Source organism: Ursus americanus, chromosome 20 (assembly GCF_024610735.1).
Source record: "Ursus americanus isolate L20-20 chromosome 20, mUrsAme1.1.p, whole genome shotgun sequence".
Taxonomy (NCBI): Eukaryota; Metazoa; Chordata; class Mammalia; order Carnivora; family Ursidae; genus Ursus; species Ursus americanus.
In genome coordinates this window covers 17,399,004-17,424,462 of record NC_142146.1, presented here as the reverse complement: position 1 = coordinate 17,424,462, position 25,459 = coordinate 17,399,004, and the positions used below count along the sequence as shown (strand labels likewise).

General features: G+C 41.6%; 1 protein-coding gene across 2 annotated transcripts in view; it reads right to left on the bottom strand.

Annotated features, from left to right (window-relative positions):
- Window positions 1-1,220: 1,220 nt before the first annotated feature.
- Window positions 1,221-25,459, bottom strand: part of NEK10 (NIMA related kinase 10) — a 219,997-nt gene continuing 195,758 nt past the window's right edge. For both annotated transcript variants that reach the window (XM_045774471.2, XM_087870152.1), the window contains 5 exons: window positions 23,603-23,713; window positions 13,500-13,608; window positions 11,451-11,503; window positions 11,312-11,367; window positions 1,221-7,378 (listed from right to left, as the gene is read on the bottom strand). In XM_045774471.2, the coding sequence (XP_045630427.2) occupies window positions 7,330-7,378; window positions 11,312-11,367; window positions 11,451-11,503; window positions 13,500-13,608; window positions 23,603-23,713 (378 nt within the window). In that variant the 3' untranslated portion in view covers window positions 1,221-7,329. The remainder of the gene's footprint in view (window positions 7,379-11,311; window positions 11,368-11,450; window positions 11,504-13,499; window positions 13,609-23,602; window positions 23,714-25,459) is intronic.

The following is a 25,459-nucleotide window of genomic DNA, read 5'->3' as shown; positions in this document are numbered from 1 at the left end:
AGGTCATTTTCGTGAGACTACTTCACACAATTCTTCCTTCTCCGGGTGTGTTGATACTGTGATATTTTATACTCCGTGGCCCCAGTTTCTCTGATCTCCCAATGCTTGTGCCCTTTAGTATCACACTGTGCGGAGGACATACCCTAAGGTGACCTCAGTGAGCCATTTCCTTGTATAATCCCTTCCCTTTGAGTACGGGCTGCACCTTACCGACTTGTCTATAACAACCAGAATGTGACGAAGGTGACAGGATGTCACTCCCCGGAGTTGGTTGTGTTATAAAACTCTCTTCCTCAACCACGAAGAGGGCGAGAGATCAGCTCTCCTGCTGGTCTTGAAGAAGCAAGCTGCCTTGATGTGAACTGTCTGCGGGCAGGGCCATGCGGCAAGGGGATTAGAGGTGGCATCTGGTTGCTGAGGACTGCAGTCCTACAAACAAGGAACTCAACTCTGCCGATAATCACATGATCTTGGAAGAGGCTCCCAAGGCTCAGACGAGACTCCCCTCTCCCATACCAAAGTATGATTCCAGGCTATGAGAGGATCCTGTTAAAACATGCTCAAACTTCTGACCTACAGAAATTTCGAGATAAAGAACTTGTGTCGTTTCTAACTGCTAGGTTTAGAGCGATTTGTTACACGGCGATAAAAACCTGATCTACCTTCCCGCCTTCACACGAGATTTAACCATGGGGTCTGCTTTGGCCAATGGGAATTGGGAACACCTGATGCAAGCAGAAGCTTGAAAAGGGAGTCATTGGTTTCTGTATTGACTCTTGCTGCCGCCACAAAACATATCTGGGCTTGGTTGTCGGAAAGATGTAAGAGGCATGTGGGGGAGAGCTGACCTGTCCCATCTGGGTCCGTCTAGACCACCCAGAACCAGGCAGCCAGCCAGCTGACCAGAGGCACATGAGGGAGCCCGGCTCAGATCCCCAGAACACCCAGCTGACCTACAGATTCATGAGAAATAATAAATGCTCGTCATTTTAAGTTACTAAGTTTTGAAGTACTCGTTATATAACATTGGTGGCAATAGATAGTTGCTACCGATTAAAGCCGCGGGGCATATTTGAGCATAAATATATACATGATCACCTTTTTTGGAGCTTTTTTTTTTAATCAAAAGGCTCATAAGCACAAAGGAGGGATTGAGAGAGCTGGTCAGAGAAAAGCGAAGACCATTTGCTATAAACTCTTGACAAAAGATTCTTTTCCGCTAAGATTGAAAATACATTTTTAATTTTCTTTAGCATTTTACAGAGCAGAGTTAAGCAATAGCAAAAATAAAGGCCCCTTGCATCTTTTATATAAATCTTTCATAGAGGCATTGCCTTCTCTTCTCTTCCAGGGCCTCAGACTTCATCACTCGGGAGTCTCAGTGTGCTCACAGCAGCAGTGTTTTGGAAGTTTGGGGAGGCCAGAGCCACGTGCAGAGGAAGGAGGCCATCACCCGTCTGCCTGCCATACCGCGCACCGTCGCAGAGCTCCACGCATTCCCTCCAACAACGCGGGGCTCCCTGCAGGAAGCCTGGTAGCCGTGTGCTCCTCCGGCGGGAACGGGCAGCTGGGGGGTGTGCCAGACAGAAGACAAGCCTGCAGATGGGGCTGAACAGAAGAGGGTATGCTTCTGGAAGCTAAGGGAGAAAAAGCGAATCGAAGGTATTTTCCATTCTGTGGGTGCAGTGGGCCTCTGGCTGTCTAGAACGTGGAAGTTCCACTCCACATGTGGTGGGGGGAGGGGGGCTGTACTTTTTTTCCCCCCCCCAGAGGACAGCTCTGTTCTTTTTGATCTTCCCAAACTCACCACTGGGAACAACAGAATACAGGAAGCATTCTAATTCAGTTTTGATCCACTAAATGTCAGTACACAAAATACACTCAAAAGATTTTCCTTTGAAGTGATTGTTGTTGGCCATTTTGGAAGAGCAAACTGATGGCATCTTTCCGTAGCCTGATTATCAACTGGTTTACCCACAAACAACTGAAACACATGGAAGGGCTTCTTTTCTGATCTGGCCAAGTGTACATGTACTCAAATCTGCCCACGTTTACCTATTTAACGTCCACATAAATTTCTTACAAAATTCGTTTTGTCAGACGAAACAGGCCCGAGGCCATGGATAAAAGATGGGGAAGCAAACATGGTGCCGGTGGCAGAAACACATTCACTGAATGGCAGACACAACCGTGTCCTTGAGAGGAGTCTAATGTCTTTGGAATGCTTCCCAGGGACTCTGTCCTAAGGACTGGACCAACACGTTACTAGGGCCTTAGGGGCCCATCTGCTACATTTCTGGGTGTTCAACTCACCGGTGACAGTGCCGAGAGACCAGTCCACCAGTAACTGCACGTGGCGGAGAGACCCGACCCGCTGCTTCCAGAAGACCCAGCAGCAGGAGTCATTCAAGCATCAGGAACCGCCTGGTCCCTTGCCAACCGCCCGCCACCCTGGGACAGGCCTGCTGGGAGATGCCAGGTTCCGGGACACTGCTTACCTTCTGCTTGCCCTGTAACTTCTCAGTTTTTGTTTGCAGACTGTCCTACCTCCTTGAAAGAGTCATCCTTTATCTCTAACACGTTGGGGTTTCACTTGAGTCCTTATATTTATTCGCCTCCCTCAGTGTCATGCGGGGTTCATACAAGTACTTCCTGCATTCCTTCTTGATACAAGGTATCCCTAACCCAGCTCCTTTTCCTCCCAAACTCACAGAAGTATGAGGCAAGCATATCTGTATGAAGGGCAAGGCAAGCTAAAATTCAATAACCATTCATAAGCATTATATTCCTTTTCAGAATTCTGACTCAAATGGCGCTTGAAACGTAGAACTAAGTCATGGATTAAGGATATTATTTTGTAAGTGGCCTTTGCAGCCTGACTTATGGGTGCTAAGGCCTTAAGCTGTTGTTTCTCTGGGTTTGTTATTCTAGTTCAAACCTCTCTCTGCTCGTTTTATGGGAACAGTTCATCACATGTTGCAAAACCTGCAGCTAATTTTTCACTTGTGAGCTCACCACATCAATTCCAGGCATCTACCCACACTTGCTGATTACCTGTCAAAGTGACACTGGTTTTCTATAAACAATAAAACTTCTATCCTTGTTCAGAGGAAACAAAGGTAAGCTACTTCCAAATGAGAGCCTTTAAACAGTCCCGTATTTGCTACAGTGAATGCGCTTCTGTTACCTCCAAATACAGTTCCTGGGTACAGTGCAAAGCTTCCTGTACAAAATGGAAAAAAGGGCAGCTTGCTACAGCTTGAGGAATAATATTCAGTCTTCGATTGAGAATTGAGTTCACTTTTATGATAAAATCAATAAACTTTTAAAGATGTTAAAAACTGGTTCATTATTGCCATGTATGTAGTAAAAAAAACCCGAAACAAAAAACTACCATAGCTCACAGACCAAGAACGCTGCTACGCTTCCAGCGTGCGTGATATTCATTTTTAAAATAACTCTTGCTCATGGACCCAGAAGACATGTAAATTTGCCATATCCATCAGTCATTCCGTCAAAATCACAAAATCCTTCCTGTCCCTCTTGCAAATCTCAAAGCAACATCACAGCAGGAATGCAATCAACCATAACAGTTATATTTACAATATGCAATGTAACCGCAATGACACACAAAAGAATTTCTTTCTTTATCACAAAGTTGTTTCCCTGAGACATTTGTGTCTTCCTATCAACGTGAAAAATGGCATCCAAGGGTAAGCACACTGTTAGCAGCACATTTCAATGGAAAAGATCATCTATCTAAAATTCTGTCTATTTCCATCAAAGGACACAATCTGGAAAGATCTAAAGGTACATAAAATATACTTATTATCACATTTGGTTGTTGAACATGAAGAATTTCATGTTTAGATGGAATTTCACGCCAAGAGTCAAGGTCGACCTAGGGAAGCATTGAGCTTCCCTTGCTCGCAAGCCCTTCATAGCTGCTTCCCCAGGTTGCCGAGGAGCGGGTTCGGCCTGTTTGCTTTGCGTTGCCTCGCCAGCTGATTTTGGTGTTGATGAATATGCATCAGAGAAAAAACAAAAAGCAAGTGATAAAAGTACCTTACTAAGAAGTTTTTCCTGCCTTCAAATAGAAGCTGAAGCCATTTCTACAGGAATCCAGCATATTTGCTGTACATGGTTCCTCGCCATTCCAAAAAGAGAGAGAGAAATAGTGATAAAAATAGTTTGCAATTCAGCAAATCAAATAGAGGGATGCGGAGACTATGCATATTAATACTGATACAACTGACTAAGCAGTATTCTTGCCTTCCCACATCTTAAATATGAGTGGTGATTAACTGAGGATATTGCTGGAATTGCAGGTAACCAACCGGTCCTGTATTCATTGCTCATCAAAATTCGCAGTATTTACTAAGATGGTACCTCTAAGAAGACCTTACCGCCTGATCACTTCCATCATCTGGGTAGACTGCGTGACAGTGTTGCTTAATTAGGTTCTGCTTCAGGACGCCCAGAGCGTGCACACGGCCCAGGGCCATACAAGTGTCCACGTTAAACTCTAGCAGCGTTTCTCCGGCAAGGTCCTGAAATTCACCCGTGAGCACTGGGTCTAGTGTCCACGTTACTATTCTCTGGAGACCGCCAATTAAATATCAAACATCTGGAAGAATACAAGGTTAACAACCAGCAAGCACATAGGCTTGCTGCAGTCACTTCCTTGCAAATGGGACGTTTTGCTTTTAAAAAGCGAATGCAGGTTTCAAGTACACATATTCAGACAGAGTTGGTAGATCAAAACACAATTAACTGAAGCATTTGTGTATCCAAAGTGATCTGAAAAGACTGATTCATATTCTGTCCATACAAATATTCAGTGGCTGAGAAGGAGATGAATTCACAGGGATTTCATTGCACAACAAATAATTAACAATTATACAAGAGAAAGATAAAAAAATTTAAAGGCAATCAAGCAAAGATTATGAGGCCTATTACACTCAAATAACGACTTCTTTGCACTAGAGGGCAGTTTGGAGAGTGAAAACAAAATGATCGTTCTTGCTCTCTTGTGAGGGCAGGGGACTTCTTGGTGGAAAGTCAGAAAGTGAGGGCTTTTGAAAAGGCAACATCGCTGTTGGGATGAGACTCCATGAGCAAGAGGGATCCCTTACCAGTGCCTAACCTTCTCCTAGAGGCCTGCTCTTGCGCTGGGAGAATGCGGATCCAGTGACTGGTAGTCTATGAAGGGTTTCAAATAGAACAAACACATTCAGGACTTTGGCAAAAAATGCATCTGTCAGCATGGAGTTGACAGGCCTAAGGCTGTTGACATCCATTTGTTGACCTTTGTTAATTCGCACTGGCTTCTAGCATAATAAATGCCACGTCTAGGGTCTTAAAGAAATAGCTCGATGGAGACATTTTGTTCCCTTTCTGGTCAATAAGGTCAACTGTATGTATTTGAAAACACCTGCAAAGAAATCATTTCTCTCTCTCTCTCTCTTTTTTTATCAAGGTGTAACCTCTGAATACTATTCTATTCTAAACTTTGTTGACAATATATTACCATTTGAGAAAGAGCTTTATTGTTCAAACTTTCACCCCAACAGCTTGGTTTATTTCTAGGTATTGGCTTCTATCACAATTAAAATTTATGCCTTTGTAGTCCTCTGCCTCTTACACAATGAGAAATGTGCCCATTCCATGCACAAAAAGATATAAAAAATAATAGTGCAAGTTCAAATTCAGTTGGGCTAGGAATAAAATTTTACCTGGGTAAATCAACAAAATCGTAGCATTTTGATTTTACATGTAAATTTCACATATGAATGGAATTGGTTTGAAAGTTGAAACTGACATTTTTCATTACTGTAATTATATGTTATTTTAAATTACAGTGTATTTGTAATCATTAATTTGGCTTAAAGACAAAGATTCATTGGCAATTTTCAAAGGCATTAGTTAAAGGAAATTTGGATATCCTTTAAGTATTGAACATACAAATATAAAAGTAGTGTGGGTTCACATTAAGAGATTTTCTATACTATACAAAAGGTTATTATGTTTCAACCACTGTAAATATATTGAACTAAATCCTGTCCGATCGTACTAAAAATATATCAATGTAAATAAAGATACCAGAACTCAGAGAGAAGTAAATAAAAAGCATAATTTCAGCTTTCAGATTACTAATTATATAGAATTAAAATGTTCTTTAAGCAGTTAGAAGTGCAGTCTGACTTGGCAATAAGGGCATTTCTGGATTTTACACCAGTTATAAGCCAGTGGAAGAGACGTTAGCCCAATAAGAATCTAGAAAATTTTCATCATAAAGTCTCCCTACATAGGAATGGAACACTATTTGGCATTCTGATTTCTTGTTTTTTAGGGATGTCGCAATGAATAAAGAAGTGACTTATATTTTATTATATAACTTGTTTTCATTTTAAATCCCCAAACAATAAAAATTTTAAAACAGTGTAGGTGATTTTAGTGAGAAGGGACTTAGAATAAGGAATATTGCATCTCTTTCATAGATTCTATGAACTCTTCAAAGTGCTCTAAAAACACTATAAGTTTGATTAGCAGCAAAGCATTAGCCTAATCAAAACCTCTCCTCTCTCCCCCCATATATATGTCTATATATACACACACTGTACAGCAATATATTCTGTTAGTCTAGTTTACATCCGACAATTTGACAGTTATTCCCAGAGGCTGTGCAAAGGTTACAAATACTGTCTACTGTCTTCAGACCACTAGCACCCACTGGTTAAGAGAGAACCAATCCTTTCCTTAAAACAACAACAACAACAAAATTCAATCACCTATTTTGAATTTCTTTTAAAATTAAAAAAAAAAAAAAGGAAGAATACAGTGAATTGCCCAATATATTATTACTCTGGGGCCTGTAATTTTCTCTCTCTAAAACTATTTTTATACACAGAAGGCTAGATGCCTTTAAACATAGTTTCTGCAATCCTAAATATAAAACATTCTGTTGAAAAATATGACTTTTTTTGTTTGTTTGTTTGTTTTTGTTTCTTTTTTAAACTTGGAGGAAAGTTCTGTGAGGTGCAAGTTTTTTCCCCACAGATGAATTTTGCAGCATTTTCTCCCGGGAGCATACTGACAGCCCTGTCATCCTGTGTCTACCACATCCGGGGAGCAGAGCCTTCCCACGCTGCCGTGGCCACAGAACCTAGCACAGGGCCTCCAGAGAGAGGCCCTGGAGGGGCCAGGGCATCTTGGTCTTTTCTTTTCCACACCCTTCCGGCAGCTCCCAATCCTTGGGCATCTGGTAGAGCTGAAGTCCAGAACTTGAACTTCACTAGGAAAACGAAGTCTGTTCAAAATGCAGGGTTTTCATCTTTTGGTTGGGTGATTCTTGGTCCCCCACGGATAGGAATGATATCTAGAAGATTCAGAAGTGGAAAGAGTTCTCTATAGTCACATATATTTGACTTAACACATTCAACTTCAAAAGCAATAGCTCAGGGATATACGTAAATAAATCCCAGTGAAGAAAGATGATTCTAAACATAATAGGATGGGACATTTTTAGAAAGCCACATTTTGCTGAAGTTTGGTGCTAACAGGGTCTTTCTCAAATTATAAACTTCGCTGGAAATGATAACACTTTATAGGAGAAAAATAAACACCCATTCAAAGTAGCTTGAAGTTTTCAACATCTAATTTACATGTTATCAGTTAATTGGGGGAAAAAGCAATGCAAACTGTACATTTCTTTTTCTCTTGCAAATTTTACTTCTCAATGCAGATTTCATTGTTAAAAATGTTAATGTGTACCCCTAAATATATAAGGAGGATATGCCTAACGTCTATTCACCCACAAGATTCAAACAGTTTTACTCTCACAAACAACAATGATAAAATTAAGGCATGCTAGGCTGTCTCCTCTGATAAGGAAGCTAAAGGTTCATGAATGTAAAATATAAATTAATCATACATCTCTGCAAATGCTCAAGACCAGAGCGTGCTTTGGGCTGGCCAGGTTTGTTTTGAACTCGTTTCATTGTCTTTACCCTACTTTCTTCCTCTCAACTCATTCCACCTCCCCTTCCCGGAAGCCCAGAAATGAGGATTTCCCCATTTTGCTTAGGGCTCCTTGCTGCTATTTCTGTTTCTGCTACTATTTCCTTTTCCTAATGCAGCATTTTGTGCCCAAGACAATCTTCCTAGCCAACAGTCCAAGCAGTGTCCCCATTATTTAAACAGTTGCAGGAACAAATGGATAATGGCTTTATGCTGAGGCTTTCAGTTTGATGATGGCGTCTCTCTATCCCTAACTAAATATTCACCCTGGGACCTATGCTAAAAATGTGCGTGTCTTGGCTTCATGCTTTAGCTGCTGTCTGGGTGTTCGGTAGATGCGTGTTAAGTTTGAACTGACTGTCCAAGTGGTAAACTTCAGTAATACGGATATTATGTATGCAATTCTCTGTGTGACCAAGATCACTGATGACATTTTGCGATGACGATGACAATGACAATCAGGATGATGACAAAGACAATGAGAACAGCAGCTCTGGGTAGATGCAGGTGACTGGTGGGGGCGTTGAAACAATGCTTCCCGTTTCTAAGCACAGCGCGAGGGCAGCTTTCTGAACTTGTGTTGTGTGTGAAAGGTTGAAGAAATACTGGGGGAAACAAAGTTGACAGATTTCTTACAGCACATCTCAGACTATGTAATATGGTAACGTGTGTAAACATCCTCTAAAAATGGAAAACTGTACTTTCAGAGTTTCCCAAATATATTTGATCACAAAATTTTATTTTTCAGGGAACACCTGTTAGCATCTTTGGTAATATTGGCTATTCTATGGAATCTATTAGGGAAAATACATTCTACTGATTCTAAATCCTTGTTCGTGTCCAGTGATATTTAGCATCCTCTATCTTTTGACTATGGAAAAATCATCACTGACTAGCTGATTTGATTCATATTTGGAATTATGTGTATTTCCAGCTTGTGAACTCTTAGGTGCTTCTAAGTGGAGGCCGACTTATTTCTTGGTAATTAATTTGGAACACCAGTAAACAAATACTTCAAGCACAACCAAGGGTTATTTTCACTAGTAAACTGTGAAGAGTCTTCTCTCAAGATATAGTCTATCACTGTTAAAAGAAGATGAAAAGAGAATATCATGGAATAAGAATTTTTTGCGAGTGATTCATTTTAATTTGGAGTATTTTAAGAACATTTTATGTATGTCATATCCAACAGATTTTTCTTAAATTTGATCACTTAAACCATGTCTCCATATTCTATTCACAGTTCTGAATATAGCTGTAAATAACTTTTTTCTTCATTATTAGGCATCTTATTATTTATTCCTTAGAATAAGAAAATTTGCAATGTCTTTTAATATAGGAATGCAGCTTGGGAAGTAGAAATAATGTTTGAATTTTTTAAAACTTAGGGATAGAACTGAAAAGGGATAAAAGTAAATTTAAAAATAAGGCTAAAATTACTTTTTAAGAAAAAATACGAGCTCTTGTAAGAGCTTCCCTAACTTCCTTACACACCTGGTTTTTCACTGATATTTAGTATTGTTTCTACAAAAATATGAAGCCGTTCATTCCTGAGTCTCTGAGACTGTGCAGACAAATTAATGACAAAAGCGACCTTTGCCCCCACTCCAAGCCAAAGGCACTTAAAATAATAAGGAGCTAAGAGTTACGAACAAAGACGCTCATCTTATCCATGGAAAGCTGGATGTACTCTGTACTCGGCCCAAGAATAGACAAAGAAAATTCAAAGGTGAGCAATTATAAAGATGGTGATTTCTATTAATAATATACCTTTGGAAAATGAGAATTATTCATCATTTCTCTGTAGTTATAAATCATAACAGAACTAAATCTGTAAGGGTTGTTTTGGAAATATATTATCAAGCCAAAAGAGCAAGCAGTTGAATAATCTTACGTGTGATTTGTATGAACAACTTATGGAAATAAGAGAAGTAAAAAAAAAGTTGGAGCCTGAACTAACCTCAAAAAAGAATCTAATTTCCATATAACAACCTAACAGGATGCTCTTGAGGCCTCTTTCTCTTACCATGGCTAATACCTTTGAAGATGACTTCTGGGATGATTTAAATAGTGGTCACAAGACAGCTTCAGCAGCGGGAAAGGAAGGCAGTTCCTTCGGGCACTAAAGGCCACTTTAGAGAGAACAAACTAAAGCAACATGGAGCCACACAGAACGTGGACGTGGCTGCTTATGATCAATTTGACGATTCAGTTGTGAGGGGCTTCTCAGAAAAGTCAAGAGACAGCTCGTGTGTAGACATTGTCAGTGCCCACATCCCCCCTCATCCACACCCCTTCACAGCATGCTGGCCTGCTTTCCAGCTGCCAGACCCTGCGTTTCACTTCCTGAGGATTTCTCTGGCCTCTGGAATCTGTTCTGTCCACTCTCACAGAAGGCCAGAAATGCCAGGGGACAAACATTCTCTGGGGAAAGGCCGCAAACAACGACCAATGGAAATGGCAGGACAAATACCCCAGCTCCCTCAGCCCTTGAGTGGGATAACTGAAGTATGTGTTCTATACTGGCTCTCAGATTTCCCCAGTGGGATCTAGCCCCAGCCAGCCACAATGGTTACTTGCTTGAAAATGAAACCTTCATTGAATTATTTCTTCACTCCCCTACCAGTATTTCCCAGAATTGCCTCTCAAGTAAACTAACCGTACTCAAATCTGTGTGGCCAACACTGTGCCCAACAGGAAAATGGAGGAATCAGACTGGACAGAAGTGATAAAACACTGTATTTTTAGAGCACAAATAGTTCTTATGTGAGAAGGTAATACAGAGCCCCAGTAAACTGAGGTTTCTTACTTAGGGTAAGCAAATGGCAATACATAACAACAAATCCCTTTCCACAAACATATCTTAAATTCACCAGAAGTGATTGTGTCGTTGTATTTCCCCCTGCGTTCTATACAAATAATGGGTAGATTTCAGTGATGGAAATCTGAGTTTACAGCTCTACTAGAATGGAACAAATGCTTAATTAAAAAAAAAAAACCAAACAAACCCTAAAAATGCTTTTCCATTTCATTATGTTTCTTATTTTTTCTGGGAGTAAATTACTGCTAAGCTATTGCCCTTTCTTTTTCAGCAGAGAGACAGCAGCTGCATCCATACAAAAGATGGGCAACATACATTCTACCCATGGTCATACTGAGTGTAAGCCAAGATATTTTACACAAGTATTTAAAATGAAAGTTGGAAAAAAACCCTGGAGTCCAGGATAATCAGATCTAACATCCAACGATCTCAATTGATCTTTCACATTTAAAAGAAAACTTTAGATCTCACCTGTTAGATGTAAAGTTGTAATAACCACTTTCCTCTAGGACTTCTTCAATCACAGTCTGAAGTTGAAAAAAAAATTCGGGTTAATACTGAATTAAAAGCAACAAAAGAAAACTGTTCAAAGGCACTGCAAAAACCTCACCTGCATCTGTTCATATGTTATTCCCTCCTCCACATCAGAGCTGGTGCGTAGACCTGAAATAGACAGGTGATGGAAAGTCTCATCTTCGGTTCTCATTTTCTTAGTGGGACTTTGTTGACAATTACAACTCAACTGTAGTGAAAACTATTTAGTCATGGTGAAGAGGAGTACTTCTTAGCACATTTCAAATTATCTTGCTTTGAATATTCAAACTCTTTGTTTCTCTTCCTTTAATAACTGGCTGTTTTTGGGGTGGCCATCACAAAATAATACACAAAGATTTTGGGGCATTTCTCAGGGTATAAATTGGGCAATTAAGTTAGAGAGGCATACACACACACACACACACACACACACACACACACACACGTGTGCCCATGCATGTGAACACTAAGGACAGGTCAGGAGTATTCGCAACACAAATGACCTGATGGGCAAGCTTTCTGATTAAAAAACTCTCCTTAAGCTACAAGCAAAACAAGTACATATGCGCTAGAAAGAAAATGAATTCTTAGAGGGAGGCAGAAATAGGGAAAGACAACGAAGACCTGGCCCTTTCCGATGACTGCCTAGAGGGAAATAAAGCACACTTGGCGCCAGGAGGCAATGCTTTCTTCCATGTGTGTTCTAAGGGTGATATACTAGCCCTCCCCCAACTGAGTGCCACCCAAAGCGATGCTGGCCAGCTTCCACTGCAATCCATCAGCGCTGGTGTGTGCAGGGAGGCCCAGGAGCCCCCTCCACTCAGGCACAAGAGGGAATGGGTTGAAGTGGAGGGGAGGCATGAGGCTGACGAATCCTGGCAGCTCCTCTTCAAAGCTCTGGGCCAAGGTGTTCCCCAAAGTGCCTGCAGGCTCTGCCGTGTGAGCCTGTGGCCAGCCGGCTGTGATGGGACTTGCCTGCTCCAGCCCAGGGTAGGCCCTCCAGCTGCCCTGGACACCTGCCAGCTCCCTCACAGGCTGCTCTGAGAGTTCCATCAGAGCTCTTGGTTTCATCAGAATCGCTGCTGGAAGAAGGTCGGCCTACAGACTCACTGCCCTGCCCTGGGGGCGCCTTTCAAAGCAAAAGACTTTAGACGGCGGTTCATCTTGATCTTACAGGTTTCTCGGGGACTATTTGAAACAAAATTCTGCCTGCAGGTTGGCTTTATCCCAGGAGGCCAAGATGCAGGGAAAGTTTGAGAATTAATACATGAAATGATTTGCCTAAACTGAGGAGTGGGGGGATGGCGAGTCTCCCTTTAACCGTCATTTCTCTCCATGCCTCTTTGTGACATAACTATAGTTTATAGGGCTTTGAAAATTATTTAGGAACTCTGAAACCTCAGAGTAGCTTGAAAACCTCTTCTGAGAGTTCATTTATCATGAGAAGAGTCACATGATGCTGAGCCCCTGCTAATGGTCAAGCACGTTTTATATGTTTACCCTGATCCTCATTATAACCCTATAGTGTAAGTACCACGCCTACTCCCATTTTATAGGCAAGGAAACTGGGGTTCAAGAGGTCAAATAATTTGCCCAAGGTCAACTACTAAATGCGGGAGCTGAGATTCAAGTTTAGGCATCCAGGTTTTGAGAATCTGCTCCTTTAATCCCCGCGCTACCTAGCCTCCCTACGTGAGATTTATGCAAAACAAAGCAAAACAAATTAAATATGGCTGATGCGGATTCTTCAGGTAAGTTTCAAATGTTCTCCATTTTGAATATTCAAACTCTTCATTTCTGCTTTTTATCTTCCTGGGTGCTTTTGGGCATTTGATTTCCTATCATCAGATAAGAAGAAATAAAAGGAAATACAACTCACCCACACGGATTCTGCTGTTTGATTATGGCATTAACAAATGATCAAGGAAGCTGCCACAACAGGGTATGATAAATCTCGCAGGGAATTTCTATATTCGTACTGTATATCCCTTCCAACTACTGCCATAGATAATCAAAATAAGCTCTATTTTTCTTTTAAATTGAGGATAATCTTTTAAGGATAGCTGTTGATCCAAACAATATATTTCTTCGTGAAAGCCAGATTTCCTGTGGTGAAGACCATTACCTGTCGGGTCATCTGGGGACAGGCTGTTTCCACATGATGAATGATGTAATAAATGGTAATCCGCTGTGAAAAAGTTGGGCTCAATGGGTTCTGGAGATCCCTGAGATAACTGGAACCGAAAAGGCAAAGCCACATGTTATTCTATAGTCAGAAGCAAATGACAAGAGACCTCTTTCCCTATGTCTCGACACAGAGAATTTAGTGCTTGTGGTTTTCAGTCTCTTGTAGATAGAGAAAGGCACATCTTCCTTTCAAAAGAACTTCTAAATCGGAGGCAGGCAAATTACAGTGAAAGTAAGGTAGACAATTCCCTGGTCACATGAAAAAATAAAAACAGTTCTGCACTTTACGGCTTTATGAGAGCAAGATAAAAATGGATAGAAAAATAATGGCATAGGCTTGGGACTTCAAAACGTTCTTTGCATCAGGCATATGAGGAATAAACTCAATTAATTATCCAGCAGATCGATATGCTTAGTTCACATCGTCATTGTTTTTTGTGTATCTCCTTTAAACAATGCCTTCTTGTTTGACCAAGGCAAACAAGTTTCTTAACACATTTTCCTAAATTACTATTGCTTAATTTTAATCTCCAAACATTAATCCCCAACACTCTAAAGGAGACAGTAATTCACTGAATGACAGACTTTATTAAGGTTCCAACCGTCTAATGCTCTCCCACAAAGCTGAATTTTTTAAGTGGAATTTTAGGCTATGAACATTTTTCAACCTTCTTTTACCTTTAATTCCAACCAGCACTTGGGCTGGTCAAGTTTTCACGCCTATGTTAATAGAACATACTTTTAAAATGCCACTGCTTATTAATAAACCAGACACAAATGGCACAATTTAGACCATGCAACAGCAGTTACCTTGGACTCATATACTCTGCTCATGAATTAAAACACACCATTGTTCAATCACCTGGGAAGGGCATTCATTAAGAGTCAACGATATAGGTCTACCGTATGACCTTGTAATCCCACTCTTAGGTATACACACAAGAGAAATGAGGACTTCTGACCCAAAACTGGAGAAAACCCAAACATCTACAGACAGAAGAATAGATAGATTGTGGTGTGCTTATCCAAGGGGATTCTGCAAAGCACAAGAAACAGCAACATGAATGAATGTTGAGCAAAAGAAGCCAAAAACACCAAAGAAGATGTAATGTATAACTTCATGTATAGGCATTTTCACAAGTGGACAAAACTAACCAATGGTGATGAAGATTAAGATAATGATTATGTCATGGCAGAGGGTGGGATATGACTAGGAAAAGGCAGGCAGGAGGCTTCTTCAGTACTGGAAATGTTCTGCTTAGTGATGTGGGTAGTGGTCACCTGGGTGATTGTGTATACAGAAGTCCACGGGGGTGTACAGGTACCTCACTGGATGCATTCTGCATTTATACCTTAATAAGAACATTTGCTATGAGCAATTCATCATTATTCCATCTGTGTACTTTGGACACTACTAACACAAATTATTTCTCTGTTTTCCAGTCTCCATGTTGCCAATGAATACTACAGTCTAGAAAAAAAACTATGGTTCTATCCTTTTTTATTCTTGAAAATTCATTTTCCTTACTTCAGTGACAACTGATAAAACTAATAACCCATCTGTAAAATGACAAGATCGTAAGACTGCAACACATTGCAATGCAGGGGATCCGATAGTCACACACTTAACAACATCCTCATCAGTGCTATTAGGATGCCACAGAGGCAGGCCTAAGTACTCTGTATTTCTCACAGCCAAGCTAGTAGTTTGCTCCAACAAAGTTTCTTAATATGTCTCGTAATGCTGAAAATGATTTCCTGGTATTGCCTTCCAAATGACTTCAGATGGGATTGTTTTTCACGTGCTTGGGCATAGGAGTAATTTGGCTGCCTGAAATGCTCATCCTAATTATAGAAAGCTTAGTTAAGTCAACTTAATTATTAAGTAAACACCTTGGAATCCTAACTTGTTCACAGACAGGAAGGTGTTTAAAGCTGCACAGTGAAGTGTGTGGATTGTGAGCTGGACAGGTCAAGATGGCCATTTTACGAAGACAAGGACAAGTCTTCTTCATTGATTCAAAGCTTGAAGAGAGGAGTGTTTGAGGATGCCGGTGCCTCTTACATTAGTCTCCTTCAGCTTAAGAACTGCAAATCCTCAGGGATGGGTGGATGAAGGCAAGGACTAACATTCATTAGTCTAGTGTTTGAATCCCAGATACATTTATTTTTATTCCAGAAACTTCCCAGGACTTCTTGCAGTTCAGTTTTTTGACATACATATTCTTTCAGCACATCTTTTGTGCCCCTTTGTGTCATGCTCTGAGCACGTTTTGCAAAACAGAGATGAAAACCATTGGATCACATAGACCAATGATCTCTCCGGCTTATCAGCACCATGCTGGGCACCAGGGAGGACACAGCAATGACGTGGTTGCCATTTGCCTGGAAAAATAGGCTAATGTACATGAACAAGAAGGAGAATAAACAATGAAGTGTCAAATGAGGTTAGGAGTTCTAAGCTTCCAAAAGGAAGTATGTTTCACGAACACCAGTATGATTTCCAGAAGCTCTGTAGCAGAAACACTGGGGCCGAGCCTTGAAGGCTGGATTTGGGTGGATGTAGGGAAGCAAAGCAGACATTCCAGGTGAGTGGAACTTGGGGACAAAGGCTGGACACTGCCTACCAGTAGCAAGGGGATGAAAGGGATATGCCATAAGCCCATGTTACAGAGGTGTGGGGCTCTATAGTGAAGTGAGGGACACAAATGCCGTTAATTCAGCGGGGATTTGTTTACCAACTCTTGTGTGTCACGCACACATCCAAACAATGAAAACAACCAACGGTGGCCAAAAATTGCACTCTCGGAGCTTACTGCCTAATTAGGGAGGAATGTAGCTGTGAAGCATCCACCCGGATATATGTGCAATTGCAACTGTGCTGAATGCATTGAAGGATGGGCCTGGGGGTCTAGGAGGTAACGGGCAGGTTTAACTTAGGAACAGTTTTTCTGAAAAAATGACCCACTGAGAGCTGGAAGAATGAGAAAGAATGAGTAAAGGATGGAGAGGGAAGATCTTGAAAGGCAGGAACACAAGCATTTGCAAAGACTCAGGAGGAGGCTGCACGGTGGACAGACGGCACCTGTGGCTGCTGTGAGACCAGGAAGAACAAGACAGGTATGAGAGGATGACGGACAGGGGAGCAGGGCTTGGACCAAACGGGACCGGGACTACTGTGGGGACAACTCGGCAGTTTATACTTAGAGCCCCTGAACAGCTTCTGTGTGTCTGCGTGGGTGCGTGTGTGACACGGGCAGATTTCCATTTCGAAAGGATCACCCTGGAGGCAATGTGCACAACAGTCTTGCATGGGGCTGGAGGAGGCTCCGGCGAATGATGCGGGCCTAGAAAGCTCCATGCCAGGCTTTAGACGGTGAGGCAGGAAACTGGAGGCTTCTAAGGTTTTTCAGTATGCTTAAAAAAAAAAAAAAAAGAAAAAAGAAAAAGGCCAGTGTTTAGAAACTCGGTCGGGTAAGATGGATTAGAGAACAAGGAAGTCAGCAAAGAAGCTGTGACTCCAACGCCAAAGAGAAGTGCTAAGACCTTGAACTAGGTGGTAGCCAAGAGGAAGCTCGAGTACCCTCCCTAACAACACCAGTAGCTCCTACAGCCACTTACTGCGCACTTAAACATTCTAGACACACGGGATGTTCTATTTGGTTCTTACAACTACCTCTAAGGGAAGCATTATCTCGGGTTTACAGATGGGGACACTTACTGAAAGTAAGTGGCAGGGCCAGGGCTCTAACCCAGGGCTTTAACATCAAAAGGTAAGCAAAACCCCCCACGAAGAAGATACGCAGGTGTTAATGACTTATGGGACAAAAGAAATGACATGGAGCGGCTGAACGTGACTGCAAGGCTTCAAGACCGAGCAGAAGGAAAGCATGCCTCCCACGATAGGGATGCTGATGTACGAAGGAAGAAGGAGGTGGTGAGTCCAATTCTGGACACACCAGACAGGCAAGAAAACGCTCACCCCTCTGGGGGCATACGGACACTACCACAGAACGGTTCCGAGCAGCAGCCCTAGGGCTGGCAGGGTCCTGGGCCAGTGCCGTGTGGGCCCTCTCTTGCCCCTCAAACATTCAGCTTAGGGGGGTACTCCCATCTGCGTCATCTGTGTTCTGTGTGGCAGAACGCTTAACCCCTCCTTCCGAACGGACGTGAAAGGGCTCTCCCGCCCTGAATAAGCGCCTACGGTTCTAAAGAGCAAACGACCGTACACACTTTCGAACTAAAGCCAAGCAAATATTAAAGAGAACAGACTGTATCGCTGTTACTACTGATTTTGAGCAAGTACTGGGCCATTTTAGCACTTCATTGTTCTATTGAGAATATAGTACTTTTTAGGCCAAACCTACGTGAGAAAAAAAAACTGTAATCTTCATTAAATTCCCCGAACTGTATCTTCTCTCTTCCATATCATAAAATGAGGTTATCTTTGCTGCAGAACAACGACACCAATTATTTGGAATCTAATCAGCTGAGGTAGAAAAGAAATGAAACAGCGTAAATGAAATCAGGTGCCAGAAGTGAGAAAATTTTTAACATGCCACATCACATGTCACTCACCAGTCCTCTGATCTGTTTTCCTTTAGATTTTCCTGTCCTCTTCGACTGAGTTATAACTTGTTAAGACATAATATATTGTCTTATTTTTCATCTTTTCTAACCTATAGCTCCTATCTGTTCTTTTTTATTAGGTTTTTATAGGCCACTTTGTTAACAGACATGTCCAGTATTTATACTCACTTTTCTCTGATACTTAAGCACTCACACACATACGCATGGGCACCTTCACGGGGATGGCCCATCATCCGAGTCCATGAGATGCACGGTGCATCCCCACCCTCCCCCCTCCCTGCCCCGGAAGCAGCCTTGCTGTTTACATTTCCATCAAAGATCGTGTTTCTAACAAAGAATTCCAAAACTCAACAAAGGCTGGAAAACCACTGTGCTATGCTATTTACAACCACGAGCTCATCCTCCCAGGACCTCCACTCAGACACGGAAGGTGGTATCGAAGGAGAAGATGAATAGTGGCCTGACCCTGCTGGGCAGGAGAGCCCTGCTCTAGGAGCTTCTCCACTCGGTCCAAACAGGTTGGCACTGGGCACTGCTGATTTATGATGCCTCCATGGGGCCGTGACCCGGGCTAGGCAAATATAAGGCGCAATTATTACGTGCATCAAAAGACATTAATTGAAGCATGAGGAGAAGAGCAATCTGCTAACTGGAAAAGAGCCGGAAACCTGGAGTTAGGAGTTAAAGAGACTGCCAGCTCCGAATAGGGTGAGCTTGACCTTGCTGATCTGAGTTGAAGTACAGATGAGGAACCAAAGAGAAGTGCTCGCCTTTCCTTGCAAGTTCTTTATTTAAGAACAAATGTCATTTTTCCTGTAGAACTCCTCAGTCTGGATTTCTGGCTTATCCCCATGGTGTCATGTCGCATGTGCTCTCGTCCCATGCATCTGCCACAGGTGCCTAGCTAGAGGCAGAGCCAGGGTTGGTAAACTTCCTCGGTAGAGGGTCAGATGGGAAATACTGACAGATTTACAGGCCGTGTAATCTGCATCACGGCCCCTCAACCGTGCCTATAAGGTGAATGCGACCATGGACAATACGTGAGTGAAGGCACGTGGTTCTATTCCAGTAACTTTATTTCCAAAAACCACAGTCCGCCCACTTCCAATATAGAGGCTTCCTCAGAGGCAGAGCCGAGCCTCTAGCAAATATACTTCGTACATGGTACCACACGAACTTCAGGAGCCATGTAACGTCTGGCTGCCCCTCTTTTGGTGACATTAGCAAGCCACCGGTGATGATGTCTAGATCCGGTATTTTAGGAGAGGCTGCAGAGTGGCGACGTTTTTTATTCCTTTGGTTCTTATTAGCTGAAGGACTACTTTAATGAGAAACATCCCCTCATCTATTTAGCTACCTGGGGTAGAATTCATAAGGCAACGGCAGAATAAATGTTTGATTCTTTCCTTTTGTAAATAATTTTCAAAATAATGAGTCGGTTACTTGGCATCCTCCAAAGGGAACCGATGAGGGATTTTTTTTTTTTTTACTGTCATGAACTCTTAGATATAAACTTTAGTGAATGCTTTCAGTCCATTGCAGTAATTATTCTTACTGATGCCCTAGTTATCCAATAGATAGCCAGTGGGAGCCTCTTTAAGTCGGCTCCTGAGTCTTTTTGACACCTCCTCAGGAATCCTTGATGGCATCCTCACTACACCACCTATTATGTCAAGACATCCCCCCTAAGCTTTTCTTCCCCGCTCCACAGCTGCAGTCAGCTCTGTCTCCGAGGAGCCACGGGTGCTAAGGGAGCTCGCTGCTGCTTGGTTAGTTTCTAGACAACTTAGCGAAAATATTAGGAAATACGTGTATTTTTTTAAAGATTTATCATGAATTCATACGCATTCATATTGGCATTTCCAATCCTAATTTGAATTAATAAATTCCATCTTGTTTCTCTTCCTCCTTTCTCCCATGCCGAAAATCCTAGTTTCCCAAGACACTATACAATTACTCACACGCTTTATTCCCCTCACAAGTTTTAGCCAAGGTTGAGCAGATCGGACCAAAGATCAGCTTAGGTAAGTCATAAATAAAGAGCTTAGTTTCTTAGGAAGGGGCTTTCCTACTTTTTCACTCTTCTATATATCCTGCTGGGTCTCAGGCCATTCATCAGAAGGCACGGTCATCCCATAATGATTCCTCAAACTGGAGACAAGGAGTCCCCTGGATTTCAGGACAAGTTTCAGAGGGGAAGGTGGAAAGCAAATGCATTTTATGAACTAGCACTGCTTGCTTCTTCCACGGCCCTGGGGTGGGTGAGTGTGTTAGTCAAAGGCCAACTGGCCACTCCACCAAGATTATACAGGGGATGAAAAGGCCATTTCCGAACAAAAATTGTCACAAACAAAAGATTAGACCAGAAAGGGAGAAAAACAGAGGCCACAGACTCTTCTCATTTGTGTTTAGATGAGGGCAGGAGGGCTTCTTTCTATATCCATATAAAAATATACAAATATGATATATGTCATATAATATGTTACATAGAATAGCACCAATATAGACTGTATTATACAGAATATATTTATCAATACAGAATATTCTATATTCAACGATCACACATTGAGCTCTACCATGTGCCAGGCACTGTGCAAGACTGTAGGTAATCAAAGATGAATGCAACACACTCACTGCCTTTGGGGGAAACAGAAATGTAAGCTAGATAAAAAGCTATTTAGAACACAGCAATGTGAGTGAAAAAGGCCTGAAGCACAGAGAAAGGGGTGAATTCTGAACAGGAAAAATCAAGAGAGATTTTTATGGAAGAGCTGGCCTCTCGGTTTAGTGGTGGAGAATAGGAAGCATGTTAATATTCCAGGCAGAAGATCTGTTTCGCGCCTAGGAGAGGAAGCCTGCCTCCATGATCTGGAAGGTAAACACCATGATGGTACGAACCACCACAACCTTGTAATTATCAGAGAAGGGGACCATAGCATTCCTCACAGGAGAATTTAATGTGCCTCTAAATAACATTGAAAGGGAGGCTAAGTCTTTGCCCCCTTGAGTTCCCTCACCCAGGTCCCTGAACGCCCTCTACCGCCCCATGAATCCCTTTTCACTCCCCAGACCAAGGACGGAAGGTAAGAGCTCTGAGAGGGGCCGCCACAGTACAGGGGAAGGCCGACAAGGCAGGTGGGGCCATTTTAACAAAAGAGAATCTTTTTTTTCTATCAGGAGAGATAAGAAACCCAGCAAGGAAGGGATGCAAACCAACAAACATCAGGAACAAAAGAGGACGGGATCTGCTTTAGGGACGTGTGCGGGTGGGAAATCACAGCGTCAGGAGCCAAGAAGGAGGCATGGCCGTGCAGCAGGAAGCTTGCTGCGGGTACTTCCATCTCTTAAAGCTGGGGTTTCTGTTAAAATAAATATGTGTCCAAACCGGATTATTCTGCGTATCATTTTAATAAGAGTATTAAAACCTAGCAACATGGAATATTTTCATGGGAGATTTGAGCCTCTGTCTTCCTAAAATATATTTATTGATATTCATGGTACAATATGTAAATATCATAAAGCAAATATCTGCAGTCTCGCGCACTTCTGTTTTGAGCTCCTCGAGCTTTGTCTCTTGGCCTGATTTGCCAACACAACCCATGAAAGAAACTGTGCTCTTTTATCTCTGATGAGGTGGGACTTCTGTTTTGTTCACAGGCCGCTGTATCTCTTTTCCCATCTCCTGGTTGTGGAGGTGCAGACGGGGAGGCAAGGCAACAGAGCAAACACACTGTTTGCATTTCTTATCAAAGAGCCCATCATACTGCCCGAATAAGGAGCACATTTATGCGTAAGACTGGATCCATGAAAGGAGAAAGAAACTTTAAAGAAAAAGTTCATTGGCCACATGACTGTTTCAAAGTTTAAGTGGATGATAAAACAGATAGATAGATAGATGATGATAGATAGATAGATAGATAGATAGATAGATAGATAGATAGATAGATGATAGATAGATAGATAAAAATTGGAGCAGGCCCAAACTGCTTGGGCCTCAGGTCTTTCCGGGACAGGAGAAGGGGACCTGTATGGAAATGGCTGCGGGCCAGGTCACAGGGATTTCCTGTCATCAAGTTGTGCTAATTAGAGATAAACAGTTTTCCTTCTGTCTGGTTGATTTAACTTCTTTGTGATTTAGTTTGTGGGTGTGTGAATAGAAATATTTACTAACAGCTGAGGTCTAGGAGATTATAGAATGTTGAAGATGGAAAGAAGCTTAGAAGTACAGTTGGCCCTTGAACAACACGGGTTTGAACTGCATGGGTCCACTTCTATGTGGATTTCTTACAGTACAGCACTGTAAATGTATTTTCTCCTCCTTATGAGTCTCTTCCTTAATATTTTCTTATTTCTAGCTCACTTTATTGTAAGAATACAGTATATAATATATAACATACAAAATGTGTGTCAGTCCCCTATTTACGCTATGCAAGCCTTCTGGTCAATAGTAAGCAGTTAGTAGTTAAGGTTTTGGGGAGTCAAAAGTTATACATGGTTTTTCAGGGCACCTGGCCAGCTCAGTTGGTTAAAAGTCTGACTCTCGGTTGTGGCTCAGGTCTTGATCTCATGGGTCGTGAGATCAAGCCCCGCGGCGGGCTCCACACTCAGCAGGAGATCTGCTTGAGATTCCCTCTCTCCCTCTGCCCCTCCCTCAACTTGCATGTGCTAATGTGCTCTCTCTCTCTCTCTTTCTCTCTCTCTCTCTACAATGAATAAATAAATCTTTAAAAAAAAAAAAAGATTTTCAGCTGTGCAGGAGCAGGGGATCAGTGCACAATCCCCACGTGGTGCAACAGTCAACGGTGGTTCATTCCACCCTCATAGGTGATCAAAACCACAGCTTCCGATGGTTAAACGACTTGTTCAGAGTGGCACAGCTCAATTTAGAGGCTTGTTGGAGAACATTCTAATAAAATACCGAACAGAATTATCCTTAAAAAGGCTAAAATATATTTTTTAACTAAAGATATTTAATAACATTTATTCTTAGGAAAACATGCAATCATACCGAAAGAACTTTCTATTAATCTTCTGAGATGATGGCCACAGAAATTAAGGTGAGAAAATCAGAGGCAAAGACATCCTCAATTTCGTATCAAAAAGTGCCCTTATGAAGAGGCCCCAGACAGTTTCCTTGCCTCCTCTGCCCCATGAGGACAAGAGAAGTCACAAGTCTGTAACCAGGAAGAGGGCTTGTGTCAAACCTGACCATCCTGACACCTTGATATTGGACTTCCAGCTTCCAGAACCATAAGCAATCTCTGCTGTTTATCAACTCCCCAGTTCATGGTGTCTTTTTTATAGCAGCTTGAAAGGACTAAAACAAACAGTGATAACATTCTTTAATAGAGGATGGAGTTTAAAGCATAAAGCAGAGAAGGTATAAAATGTAACTCTTTGGCTGTGTTTTTGCTAAGCCACAGAAGAATTGCCAGGTGTCGAATACTGTACCTTTTTAATTTCAGATTTCAGATTGCAAGGGTTACTCTGCTGGCTGAAGAGGGATTTCTTGAATCTCTCTATAACCCTTCTTTTCAAATTGTGGTGCAGGGCCGGAGGAAGCTGCGTAAAATGAGAAAACAATTATTATAAGCAAATTGTGAACACCGCACAGATGACTCCCAGGAAGCGTTTACTGAGGGTCAGTGTAACAATATTAATTCAACGGGACGAACTGAGAATATAAATTTTACTTCAAATAGCATGACAAGGTGTGATAATTTTTCATTCCACAATCCAGAAGGAATATATTACTCTTCTCTCTCTCGAAAGTCTGCTTCCATTTTATCTTAGTCTTTCATTTTATTGGTATTATTTTTCATATAACAACTAAATTGCACGTATAAATTGAATTGGTAAAGAAGAGACTTCACAAGGAAAGATGCATTCTAACAAATGTTTAGGTGCTTACGTCATGCCCAGGACTTGGCTAAACACCCTAAGCAAAGCCCTTGTCCAGAAGGATCTGATACTTTCAAACAGGAAGTATGTATCTGCATTACTACATAGTTAGATGTCTGTCTGTGAATGCTCTTAAATATCCACATAGAGAGAGATCAGATTGTAGGGACCAACTTTGTCAAGAAGAAAAGAATGAATGAGTACACACTGGGGCTGGGCCAGGATGAGATGGATTTAACAATTTAGTAGGAAGTCACTTTAAAGTCTTAGAAAATATGGTGATTGGATGAAACCGGGGACTTTAAAAAATTGATTTTGTAGTGCTTTGCAGTTGAATTTATACAAAGAAACCAAAGATCCTGAAAGACACAGAGGGATGAAGTAAAGTTTGGAAGAAGGATAAGAGAGCAAAGAATGATACGGGGGCTCAGTGCAAATAATGTCTGGTTTGTTTAAAATATGGAGAGGACCTGGAAGGAGATGAAAAAGAATCAGTAAGAACGAAGATGGCTAAGTGAGAAGGAAAACGTGGTAGTTGGCGCTTTCAAGATTAAAAACAAAATCAAACAAATCAAACAAATTAAAAAAACAAGAATATAATTCAAAGTTCACATCAAAAGAAAGAGCAATGTGGTAGTGACAATTATTTACCCACCCCCACTCCATTTTTCTATACTCTCTTATAGTTTAGGTTTGGTGCCATGTGACTACTTTGGGCCCATGAAAATGATATGTGTCACTCCGAGGATGAGGAAATGCAAAGCCAGCATGCTTCCTCCATCCCTGTCCCCCCTGGGCAAAGAGCTTGGATTCCACCCATTCCAGATGGCACAGCCACAAGATGTAGGAGGGCCAGCTGACCTGTCTAACTTTAGCTAAGTGAGACATAAACCTCTACCGTATCAAGCAAAGAGATTCTGGGACGTATCTGTTAGTATAATATAACTTACTATATCCCGGCTAATACAAGAAATGTCTATTCATTCAAGTTTCATGAAGCAGCGGAATGTATAAAAGGTAATAGAGAAATGAATAGGGTCAACGGGGGTTCATAACTGCTGAGTTTATAGCCAAAGAAAAACTCTTCATCAGTCTAAACACAGTAGAATATGGGACCCATTAATAAGCACTGTAATGCTATAAACAGAAAAACAACATAATTGAAAAATGTTTTAACAATGCATCTATAATCCTCATCAGTCCTTCGACTCTGTTTGAGTCAAAGCAGGTTTAATTACAGAGGAGCCAAGACTCTACTGGAGGGTCTGAAGCCCTTTAGTATACTCTGGAAGGTTCTGTAAGTTGACAGCACTGAATCTCTACTGAGCTCTTTTTATGTCAATACTATAGCATTCTTGTACCTTGCTCCAGATGTAATCACTTCCTTATTCCCAGCAAATAGTCATA